Genomic DNA, 13,156 nt, shown 5'->3' on the forward strand with positions numbered 1-13,156 from the left:
CAATATCTGTCTTGGTCTCCCCCTTTTCATTTCTAATATGGGTTATCAGGTTTCTCTCTCTCTTTCTTTGTGAATTTTGCCAATGGTCTATCAATCTTGTTTATTTTTTCAAAGAACCAACTTCTGCTTTCGTTGATCTCTCAGATTGTTTTTTGGTTTTCCACTTCATTGATTTCTGCTTTCAGCTTTGTCATTTCCTTCTGTCTCCCTATTTTTGGTTCCTTTTTTTGGTCGTTTTCTAATTTTATGACTGTGTCATTAATTTATTCAGGTATGCCCCTTTTTCCTTCCTGATGTGTGCTTGTAAAGCTATAAAATTTCCTCTCAGGACTTTTTGTGCTGTGACCCATAGATTTTGGCAGTTTGTGTCTCATTATTATTTGTTTCCAGGAAAGTTTTGATTTCCTCTTTGATTTCATCTCATACCCACTGGTTTTTCAGTAGCAGGCTGTTTAATTTTGTTAAAGTTTTTCTTCTGTGTGTCTTTGTAGTTCAGATTTAATTTCGAGCCTTTTGGTCAGCAAAGGTAGCCGGCAATATTTCTATCCTCGTGATTTTATGAAGGTATGTTTTATGTTTGAGCATGTAGTCTATCCTGGAGAATGACCCATGTACATTGAAGAAGAATGTGTATCCAGGTTTTTTGAGGTGGAATGTCCTATATATATTTATTTGTCCTCTTTCTTCCATTACTCTTTTCAGGGCTAGTATATTTTTTTTGGGTTTCAGTCTGGTTGACCTATCAAGTGTTGATAGGGCCGTGTTGAGGTCTTCCCCAATTATTGTGTTATTACTGATGTCTTCTTTCAGATTTGTCAGTAATTGTATTAGAAAATTTGCTGGTCTCTCATTGGGAGCATATATGTTTAATAGTCTGATTTCTTCCTTTTGCACATATCCTTTGATTAGTACATAGTGTTCATCTTTGGCCCTTAAAAATTTTCTGAGTATAAAGTTCGTGTCATAAGATATTAATATGGCCACCCCAGCTTTTTTAAGGATGTTGTTTTCTTGGATGATTTTCCTCCAGCCTTTGATTTTGAGTCTATGTTTTTTCTGACTATTTAGGTTTGTTTCTTGTAGGCAGCAGAAGATTGGATTCCTCTTTTTGACCCATTTTGCCACTCTCTGTCTTTTAATTGGTGAATTTAGTCCATTGACATTGAGGGAGATGATTGTCATAGGATTTAATGTCATCTTTGTAGATAAATTTGCTGTGTTTGTTGGTCTCTCTTGTCTTAAAGTAGACCTGTGAATTTTTTCCTTTAAGGCTGTTTTTTCATCTGTGAAGTTTCTGAGCTGTTGTTTATCCATGAAGCTATGTATCCTTCCTTCAAACCTGAACGTGAGTTAGGCTGGGTGCAGTATTCTTGGTGAGGCATTCATTTCATTCAGTCTTGTCACAATATCCTACCACTGTTTTGTGGCCTTGAGAATTTCTTGTGACATGTTTGCTGTAAGTCTTAAGGATGCTCCTTTGAATGTACTTTCCCTTTTTGATCTTGCTGCTTTCAGTATTCTATCTCAATCTATGGGATTTTTCATTGTAATGAGGATGTGTCTTGGGGTGTTTTTCTTTGGGTCTCTTTTAGCTGGTACTCTTCGTGCATGCAGGATTTTATTGCATGTAGTCTTTAACTCTGGGAGTATCTCTTTGATGATGTCTTTGATAGTTGATTCGTCCTGGAGTTCTCCTACCTGGGCCTCTGGGACTCCAATGATTCTTATATTGTTTCTGTTGAGTTTATCAAAGACTTCTATTTTCATCTGTTCACATTCCTTGAGTACTTTTTCCATTGCCTGTTCATTTGTCTTAAGGTTCTTTTCCAATTTCTTCTGCTGCCTTGAGTTTTTCTGCATCTCATCTTCCAGTACTCGATTCTGTCCTCAGCTGCTTTTACACCACTGGAGAGGCCAACCACTGAGTTTTTCCGTTGAGCTACCATGTTTGTCAGATCTGTTATTTCAGTTTGTAGTTTTCTGATTTCTGTCTTTGTGTTCTGTTCAGATCAATCTATGCTTTCTTTTAGTTCTACAAACATCTTCCATATTGCTATTCTAAACTGCTTGTCTGAGAGGTTAATCAGATGATTGGATTTTTTCGGTCATCCGAGTTATCGTCTTCATTCTCTGTGCATGGTGTTTGCCTGCGAGGTTTCCCCATTATCACACTTGTAGTGTGGTTTTTCCTGCGTGTTGTGGTGGGTTTCATTGGTTATAAAGAGTGTGCCGTGAAGCGGAGAGGCCGTGCTCTTCTGCTGCCTCTAGTTGACAGTTTTTTGGGGGTGTGCTCCCTAGGCCTCTAAGGAGAGCTTCAGGTTTTCAAGGAACACAGACAGGCACAGCAAAGATTTTCATTGAAGACCTCAGAGTGATCAAAGGCACAGCAGGGCGGAGCCTCTACTGGCCAGAGGGTTCAGCTTACTGCTTGCTGCCCCCCCACAGCCAGACTTTACTCACTCGCTGAGCAGCTTCAGAATGCAGTTTTTTGGGGGGTGCACTCCTTAGGCCTCTGAGGAGAGCTTCAGGTATTCGAGAAACACAGACAGGCACAGCAAAGATTTTCCTTGATGTCCTCAGAGTGATCAAAGGCACAGCGGGGTGGAGCCTCCACAAGCCAGAGAGCTCAGCTTACTGCTTGGCGACCCTCCCCCTTTTTTAAGGATTTAAAAATATTGTGAAATTAAATGTGCTTTGCGTAACTATTATTTGTTTCTGGAACTAAAATGTTATTAAAATTTATCCTGTATATAGGATTATTCAGTTAAGATTATTAATATATATATTCTAAAAGTTAGACTAATACATGGATATGATAGTAAAGAAATGTGAGTGAGCAATAGAAACAAAGCAAGACATCTTTCCTTATATGCAAGTCTTGTCATATGCTTTTGAAGAGCATCACTTATTCATTGTATATATAGATATCTATTTAGTAAATTTTTGTTAAAACAAACTCTCGAGAGGCTGAACTGATAGCACAGCAGTAGGGCTTTGACTGCACATTGCTGACTCAGGACAGACCGTGGTTTGATCCCTGGCGTCCCATATGATCCCCTAAGACAGGAGCAATTCCTGAGCACAGAGCCAGGAGTAACCCCAGAGAGTCACCAGTTGTGGTCCCAAAACAAAAGCAAACAAAAACTAAACAAAAATAATTAATATAACCATTGTAGTCGTCATGTTAATCCCTTGTCTCTAAAATTTCCAATGTCTGTTTATTGTCATTATTCTTATACATTTGAAATCGCATATTTTCTGAGTATGTCAGCTATGAGAACACAAAAGAAGAATGATTTTTTGCCTCATAATGACACTTCAGATACTAGTGTATAGTTCATAAATCAATCCGTGCAATGATTCTTTGCAAAGTTGCTGTAATAATTAATTGGCCAGCAAGTTAAGTTAAAAAGCTGACTTTACTTTTTTGTTTAATTAACTTAATTCACAAGTTTGCTAAAGCAGTCATTTATTTTGGAATTTAATAGAGCTCATCTACTTTATATTTGGTCTATAAGCTAATATTTTTTCACTTTCCTAAACGAGGAAGCATTTTATCTGTTATTTTTCCAGGAGTCTTTGTACCTCTCTATTACTTAAAATGTGGAAATCCTAAATAGGATAGTCCTTAAAATGTTTTGGTCTTAGTGAAATAAAATAGGAGATTGCATTTTGGAAATTAAAACATGGTATAGCAAATCATTTGGAGCTTAAATATATATTAGCATGTTGCTACTTACTTACAACTGAGATCAAATTGTACATACATCTTAGGGTTGTTGTAATAAATAAGTGATATGCAATAAAAATGATTATTTGTGACCATATCAAAGAATATCTGTTCTAGATGATTGGCAGACTTCTTTCTACATGTTTGATGAAATTGTAATCTATTTGTATATTTATTTAATGATATTAGATCATCTCAAAATTTTAAAATTATTGACCCCCCCAATTATGTGCATCTAAAAATACCACTTGATAACCTAGAAAGAAATGTTAGGAAATAACAAACATAAAATATGCTAGCTGCAATGACAGAGAAGTGCAATTTTAGAGATATTGAGAAGGAAATTAACAATGCAACTGGGATTAATGAAGGAGAGATTCAAAGTTCCCCCAGGATTATGCATGTGATATACATCTTAAAATACTCTATCACATGAAATATACCAACTTATTAAAGGGTATTTGAGAATCATAAATGAATGAACTGTGTTTAGTAAGTAGATAGAAACTTATTTAAGTTTGTTTAAAGAGATTCTGATTCTGAGAAGGAGAGGCAAGTAATCTTGTAGAAGGAGTAAAAAAGAATTAAAGTTGGGCCTAGAGAGAGCATGGAAGGTGAAGTGCTTTCTTTGAATGTGGCTGACCAGGGTTCAATTCACAGCATACAATACGGCCTCCTGAGCATTGCTAGGAGTAATTCCTTAGTGCAGAGCCAGGAGTATGTCCTGAACACTGCAAGGTACTCAGATGATGAATAGGAGAAAAACATCTTTACATAAAATATAGTTTTTAGATTAATCATTTTACCTATTAGAACTTGATTTTGACAATATTCCACAATTATTTTCTACCATTCATATGCATATTATTGCAGTTATGTATTAAATGGTTTATTAGTTTCAAATCATTACCTTTATTAAGTATTAATCATAATAGCTATTTTCTTTTTTAACTTTATTTATTGATTGGTTTTTGGGCCACACCAGAAAGAGCTCAAGGATCACTTCTGGCTTTTCACAGAGAAATTGCCCCTGGCAGGCTGAGGGACCATATGGGATGCTGGAAATAAATCCAAGTTCCTCCTAGATCGGCTGCATGCAAGGCAGATGCATTACTGCTGCACTATCTCTCCAGCCCCATAATAACTATTTTCATCTTTTATATTTATATGTTAATTAGAGACTATATTCTTGAAAAAAAAAACTTTTCTTTTGTATTTCTTGAAATGCACCTGCCTCTTACTGCCTCACACATGAAGATATCTTTGGTCCCTATACAGAAAGAATTAATATCTTAAGACATTTATTTATTCTAAGAACCACCCACATTATAAATATCTAAATCTTTCATATATTAATGACATTCAAGACTTAACATTTGTTGTTCACACACATAACTCATTGAACATCAAAAACACAAAATCTCCTTAGGTTAGAGTTCTAATTATTTTGAGCTTTGTTCCATTTATATAAATATGTGCATATATGTATAATGGAAGAATAGAAACTACCATGGAATATATTTTCTATTCACCAAATATAAAAGTTACCTAATTCCTTCATCTGTCCAGTTTCTTAAATGACCTTAATAACACAAACAATAGTTTAGCCTATAAAAATAGAACATTTTACTATAGCTCCATCCACTATCTGACAAGTAAAACATTCTCTGTTCTTTTAAACTAAATCATGTCTAGTAAGTGTGTTAAGTCATTCCTTAACATCAATAGTTTCTGTAGCTTTTGACCATAAGCAAAATGATGCTGTGCAAAACAGTACATTCTCCAGTTCACTTTAGTCTGATCGTTTAAACAATGTGAACTATACTGAGAAGTCATAGATTTGAGAACTTCCTCACCATGGAAATTCCATAAAGGCACTTTATCATTGATTACATTAGCATTCCAAGTTTTATATCTAATATTATTGAAGTTTATTATACTGTGGAAAGTTAACTCATAGATATGTTTTAACAAGATATCAGAATGTTAATATCTGAGAATATATTTATCATGATATTGATTATACATACATATATTTATTATCAAGAGAAATAGTAAAAGACTTGGGTAGATAGCACAAATAACAAATTTAGCTGGTGATTCAAAATTTGTAATTGTAAGGTCAGAAAGGGTTTTCTTACTATATTGTTTGCTTGTTTGTTTTGTTTTATTTTGGGGGATCACACTAGGTGATTCTCAGGTTTACTTCTGGCTATGCACTCAAATATTGCTCCTGGCTTAAGGGACCATATTGGATGCTGGGGTTCGAACCTGATTTGTCCTGCCTTGGCCATGTGCAAGGCAAACTCTTTACTACTGTGCTATTGCTCCAACCACTACAATAATTTTTTTTACAATATTTTCTTACAATATTCTGAAATAAGCAGTTACTTTTCTGGCCTGCAAACATGAGTTGAATTAAAAATAGAATAGACAGAAGATTAAATAAAATATTAAAAGAAGAATGCAAAAAACGAAGAATGGGAAATAAACAAGAGAGAGTGAAGAGGAAAAAAGGGCTAAGGAAAATTGACAACAAACAAAATAGTGAAATTGATGACCTGCATTTTAATTATCATTCTAATTTTTGTCCAGATAGGTAACTTAAATTACTTATAATATTAACTCTATCTTCTAAAATTACCATTAAGAAAGAAGAGTTGTCTCTAATACAACTCAAGGTATTGTCTTTGTAGTCATTGATTATGAGAGCATAATATTTGTGAATAAATTGAAATTTTCAATGAGATTTTATTTTATTTTTTTGTCACCCAATTCACAATACAAACCAGGCAAAGGGCCTGAGTTGAGGTGTATATGGGGTGCATTTAATGTACCTGAATCTCCTCTTTCTATACAGTCAGTGTAAAGAACACAGCCTGTGATAAGAATTGGGAGGCCTTATCTTTTCTTATTTTTTTTAATTATATATAAAATACTTCACCAGTGCAACATTCCCATGACCAATATCCCAAGTGTCCTTAGGGAAGTAGAAAGCCTGTCTAGAGTACAAGCTGTTGTGGGGTGGTGAGGAAGGACACTTCAATAAGATTTTAATATGTTTACTTTGACAGTTCTCTGTCCCGCCAACGAATTACGGCTAGATTCTACTGGTGTCATATTAAGCCCAGGATATCCGGACAGTTACCCAAATCTTCAAATGTGTGCTTGGAGCATTTCAGTGGAAAAAGGATATAACATCAGTATGTTTGTAGAATTCTTCCAGACAGAAAAAGAATTTGATGTTCTTCAGGTGTATGATGGTAATATACATGGGTTATGTTGATTAAATGTCCTCTAATTATATGTAGACACTTTCATAAAAGCTCATATTTACACAATTTGACTTTATTCTAGACATTTTAAAAAGCATAGTCATCAAATTTATCAAAGTACTGTGTGACAAAATACAATTAGATGATCATTTGCAAAATATAAATTTTCTTTATAGAATTAAACTCAAACTATTTTATAGTATGTATGTATTAATGTTGAAACAATTATATTAAAATTAATATTATAAATATATAAATTACTATAATTAAGATAAGATAGTTTTAATTATATCTAAATTATTTTATTTTCCATATTAAGGACCAAATATTCAAAGTCCAGTACTCATTTCCCTCAGTGGAGATTATTCATCTGCTTTTAATATAACAAGCAATAACCATGAAGTATTTCTTCAATGGTCTGCAGATCATGGCAATAACAAAAAAGGTTTCAGGATAAGATATATTGGTAAGTAAGACTTTTTTACCAGTTCACTGGTCCTGTTTGCTTAATGTGGCTGTGATTTAAGAACATGAATAGACTCTATTCATTTAGTCCTGAATTAAGTTACTCTGTTGAAGCATTTGGAGCAATTTATGTAACCTCTCTTTGCTTCACTTCTCTCATTATAATGATAATAATTCTTTAACTTTTCTTTGATTTTTTTTAACTAATGCAAGCAGGTTATTTATAAGTGAGTTAATTATAAGCTGAAGTAAAATTATACATTTAAATACATTTTTCCCATTGAATTTTTCCCCTTGAACCATCTGAAAATATTAATTGTATTTCTTCATTGTGCATATCTTATCTATTTAGAACATCTGACTATGTTAATTGTAGACAAAAATATGTATAAAATAGGAAAATATTTTTATAATTCTGTTTATGATTATTGCTAAAATATATAAAATACTGATTAGAAATGATGGACAATTTATTTTAAAACCCTGAGCTTTGAAAAGTAACTATTTTACCATTGTAGCCTTTCATTGGTAATATTTAGAAATAGGTAGGCTGAAAGGCCTTTTAAATATCAAAGTTAAATTGCTTTTATACCTATTCCTGTTTATATTGTCTGTTGTTACTGAGCCAATGTTTGTTGAGTAAGCATATATAAATAGTTCTCCATTATATAAAGGTTATATCTTTTCCTTTATTGCCATTCTAAATCATGGCAGAGGCCATAAGAAAGTGCTTAATAATCGAATATTTCAGAACCAATCAGCCATTTCTCTCTGTGCAGTGTTCAGATCATGTCTCCCTAAGCGATGGGTCATTTCTAATCAATTCAACTGAAAATTACTTTCATAAATGTTTTATGAAAAATTGGCACAATAACTTTAGGCACAGATCTTACTTTTTAAATTTTAATTCAAAATATATATTCTCAAAATTTACTGTTATAAATTACAAAATAATCTAACATTTGTTTTATTGATATTTTAATCATTTGATATAAACTTTCAGCAACCTTTCTTTTATATATTAACAGTAACTTGTCTTAGGCTTCTCAATACATATATATATATATATATATATATATATATGTCCTAAAATAAATGTTTCATAAATGTAAAAAATAGTTGTACTATACAGAAGTTTCTTTTGGGGGGATAGGGATATGGAATACACTAGGTGGCACTCAGGACTTTGCACTCTCCACTCAGGGATCACCCCTAGTGGGGCACAGGGGACCAAATGTAACTCTGGGGATCTAACTCAGCTCATATGCATATAAGGCAAATACCCTACCTGCTTTACTAGCAGTACTGTGCCTGCCCAGGAGAAATATTTGTAAAATTGAAATCCAAGCCCTTCTCATTAAGATTTTTCAGTATCTGAAAATATGTTTCTGTCACGTAAACAATGTATGTTCCTTTGTAGTAAAGCTGTACCCTCAAATAGCATGTGAGAATGAGGAATATTATTTTTTATTTAATTTATTTTTTTGTTTTGTTTTGTTTTGTTTTTTTGGGGCCACACCCATTTGGTGCTCATGGGTAACTTCTGGCTAACCGCTCAGAAATTGCCCCTGGCTTGGGGGGACCATATGGGACACCGGGGGATCGAAACGCGGTCTTTCCTTGGCTAGCTCTTGCAAGGCAGACACCTTACCTCTAGCGCCCCCTCGCCGGCCCCTAGAAATATTATTTTTTAAATCCATTAATAACAACATTCAAATCAAAGTTATGGGAATATGACTGTATTATAGACTAACACTTATTTGTACTGATGCTCATAAAAAAGTTGAATAATATATATGGAAGTGCCATGTTTTATCCAGTAAAAGCTCAAAATATTGAATATGTATTTTCTTTATAAATGTGAGGTTATGATATGTGTATCCAAAAATCTGACCTATGTTTAACTATTTCCTCTGAAATCTTATTTATTTTTAGATGAATAGATGGTGTTTCAAAGGTTAAATTAGATTTTCTCAGGGTAAATGTCTCTAAATTACAAATATATGACAAAGCCATTTGACATTATCCTTTAACATTTCAGTCTTGAAAAAAATAATAAAGTTTTTTATTTTAATAACATTTAAGCATTCTTGATAGCATGGTGACTCTTTATGAAAATTATGGATTGTGATGATCTATTTTAAGTACTGAATAAACAAAATGCATTGCCTAACATGCTGTGGATATCTACAAACATGTTCTAAAGCATTGCAACTGAAACTATTTCATTTTGGCTATTCACATGATAGGAAATACAGTTTCTAAAATTGAATGACATTATTTGTAGAATGAATGAAGCTCCAGTTTTTATGCAAATGTTTTCTTTCAATACTAAAGATCTTAGAAGATAATAATATTTAGAAGAAAAACCCAAGATAGTTAGTTTCCTAGTATATGTGTCATTAGATTACTTTTACAAAATAATAATAAAAAATTACTGCCTGTTTACTTGAACTGAAATTCACAAAGGTGGCAGCAGGTTAGTTTTCATTACTAGTCTTTTTTTCTGATTCACTCATAAAGTGATTTTCTTTTCTTTCATAAAGCTTTCTACTGTAGTACACCAGAATCCCCACCTCATGGATATATTATAAGTCAGACCGGCGGACAGTTAAATAGTGTGGTCCGCTGGGCTTGTGACCGAGGGTTTCGACTTGTTGGAAAAAGCAGTGCTGTGTGCAGAAAGTCATCTTATGGGTACCATGCCTGGGATGCTCCTGTCCCCGCTTGCCAAGGTTAGGTATCTGTTTCCAAAATGATTGAATGTGTCCGTGAAATTCCAATTTATTTAAGTTGTCTATTTGAATGACTGAATGCTTATAATTTATTCAGAATGTCTTTTCATGCAAGTAAAACTCAAAAGAAAGTGTTAATGTCAGATTTAGGAACATGATACTGTAATTCTGCCATGTCCTTTTTATACCTTTACTCCTAACTCTTTAATTTACACTTATATGTATGGTTTACTTTTGCATGTGCAATTTTACTGACTTTCTTATGGGAAATTGGCTGACCTAGAGCTATAGATTTTTATGTAGGTTAGATGAACTATATAGCCTAGGTAAAATAGTACATTAGTAGATTGTTATCAGAGAGATAATAGAGGATTATAATGGGCAAATTCTCTGAAGATTAAGTGACATTCTGAGTATGCTCTCGAGCAAAACATTTAAAACAAGAAAATATAGTCAACTACCAGTTGTAAGTTTTATATTTATCTTCAAAATGTCTAGACACTAAGCATTTCATGTTAAAATACTGATGTTATTTTTTAATTAATAAAGCTTGAAAATAAGTTTTCTACTAAGAATTATTTATTTATTTTTGGTTTTCGGGTCACACCCAGCAGTGCTAGGGGTTACTCCTGGCTCTATGCTCAGAAATCGTTCCTGGTAGGCTCAGGGGACCATATGGAATGCCGGTATTTGAACCATCGACCTTCTGCATGCAAGGCAAATGCCTTACCTCCATCCTATCTCTCTGGCCCCTAAGATTTATTTTTTAAATCATTTGAGTTTCTTCTCTTAGGTAGATATATTATCTACCAAATTATACTGTGGCATGTTAAAATTTATGATTTTAAACATACATAATTATTATGACTATCACATTAACTTATATAATAATGGTTTATCAATTTGAATTTGTTGAAAAATATTAAGTAGATGAATCAAAATTATAAATGAGAGTAACATATGTAGAACAGATAGTAAGGCACTTGCCTTGCATGTGCTGCAATAACTGCACCCTTGGTTGAAATCTCAGGCATTAATATCATCCTCTAAGGACTACCATTGATGACTCATGAATAGAGCCAGAAATAGTCCCTAAAAGTTGCAGAACATAGCTCCAAAATCAGCCCTACTTCTCCCAAATTAAGAATTAAATAAAAGAAAGATAAACTAAAGAGAATAAATATTACCAGATTACCAAACATAACTTAGTTCCATTTTTATTAAATTGCAGTTACTAATTATGAGATTGCTTCTATAGTTAGTATTATATTTTTATTGATTATTAGTATATAATATGAAATTTTGTCTATAACACAAAGCAATATTACTCTGTCAAAATGAGTAACTTTTGCCCTAGATAAATGTTTGTGGTAACTATGCTGATGAAATATAGAATATATTTCAAATATAGAAGGATATATTATTTTAATTAGATGTGGACAGCAAAGAAACAAAGCAAACCAAAAGTATGAAAAATAACAAGCTTATATTCTAGTAATTGTATAGTGGCTCACAGTGGGACAGGGAATGTCAATAGATATTACAAATAAGGGGGCAACTGAATGGTGTCGGTGAGAAAGAGACTATTTGTAGAGATCAAAATGTAGTATATGCAAATATTGAGACATTATGCTATATATAAAACATTTAAAAATAACTAAGAACTTAATTATGACATCAAAATAAGTCTTTAGGAAAGAACAGAGATAGGGGGAGTGCACAAATAAAGGATGAGGGTTGATTTATGGAGTTGTGTGGAAACTGTTTGCCCATTAGATTTCATCATGATGCATAAATCAAATTATAATATTGTAAAACTGGACACTTGATAGCTGTGCAAAACAGTGTTTTCTCAATCATTATTTTGGCATACCCTCCACACAGAAGAATGTCATACACCTTAACCTGAGATACTTTTTCCCTCTAGAGAAACTCATGTTTTCTTGACCCTTTTTCTCTCTTTCTCTGTCTCCTTCCCATTCCTGCTTCTATTCCTCCACCATTGATCCCTACTCCTCTTATTTCTCTAAGTATATTTCTTCAAATATAGCATTTTGTTTATACTTTTGTTTTTGTTTGCTTCTTTATTCCTGGGCAACACCTGGATGTGCTTGAGGCTTAGTCCTGATTCTGCATACAGAAATCACTCCTGGTGAACTGAGGGGTCCATATGTGGTGCCAGGGATCAAATTTGCATCAACTCATGAAAAGCAAAGTCTTAACCATTGAACTATCACTACAGATACCAAATCAAACTATTTTGATTAAATATAAATGTTAAAAATAAAAACTATCTACAAATTAAATTATGTACTTCAAAAATAATGTAAAATATATTTGATATTGCAAATAAATGAAAATTTTGTATGTATCCATTTCCTAAATGAATATTTGTCATAGGAGCAATTTTAGAAGTCTTCTATTAATTTATTATTAATAGTTATATTAATTTATTATAACAATTATCTATTGTGAACATGGTTAATTAAAATAAAATGCCTATTATTAGGAATAGCTGTTCACAAAATTGTCTCTTTTGTTCCTGATTACTTTTAGATTTTCAATCATCTTTATTTAATAGAGGTCAAGTGCAAATTATAGTTCTTTAGAACTACTTCATCTTGGTGGTCTTGAGGATTACCAATACCACACATAGAGGTGATCAGGTGACCACGAAGTGATAGAAATTGAATTTAATGCCTCAAAAATTAAAGGTTGGGGCTGGAGATAGCACAGTAGATAGGGTTTTTGTCTGACATGTAGCTGACCTGGATTTGATGCCTGGCATTCCATATGGTCCCTCCACTCTGCCAGGAGTAATTTCTGAGCATACAGCCAGAAGTAACCCCTGACCATTGCAGGGCATGGCTCAAAAGTAAAAAAAAATATATCATCAACAACAGAAACTAAAATTAAAGGCATGTGTGCAAGGTCTTTACCTTCTTGTGCCA

The 13,156-nt window shown here is 33.1% G+C and overlaps 1 protein-coding gene and 1 pseudogene across 1 annotated transcript in view; one reads left to right on the forward strand and one right to left on the reverse strand.

The window, feature by feature from the left end:
* CSMD3 (CUB and Sushi multiple domains 3) overlaps positions 1-13,156 on the forward strand; it is a 1,236,222-nt gene that overhangs the window by 1,140,740 nt on the left and 82,326 nt on the right. Inside the window, exons 48-50 of the mRNA XM_049773958.1 lie at positions 6,805-6,993; positions 7,325-7,471; positions 10,017-10,205. Coding sequence (XP_049629915.1) covers positions 6,805-6,993; positions 7,325-7,471; positions 10,017-10,205 — 525 coding nt within the window. The remainder of the gene's footprint in view (positions 1-6,804; positions 6,994-7,324; positions 7,472-10,016; positions 10,206-13,156) is intronic.
* On the reverse strand, positions 6,493-6,631 carry LOC126010134 (uncharacterized; annotated as a pseudogene).

This window comes from Suncus etruscus, chromosome 5, assembly GCF_024139225.1.
Source record: "Suncus etruscus isolate mSunEtr1 chromosome 5, mSunEtr1.pri.cur, whole genome shotgun sequence".
Taxonomy (NCBI): domain Eukaryota; kingdom Metazoa; phylum Chordata; class Mammalia; order Eulipotyphla; family Soricidae; genus Suncus; species Suncus etruscus.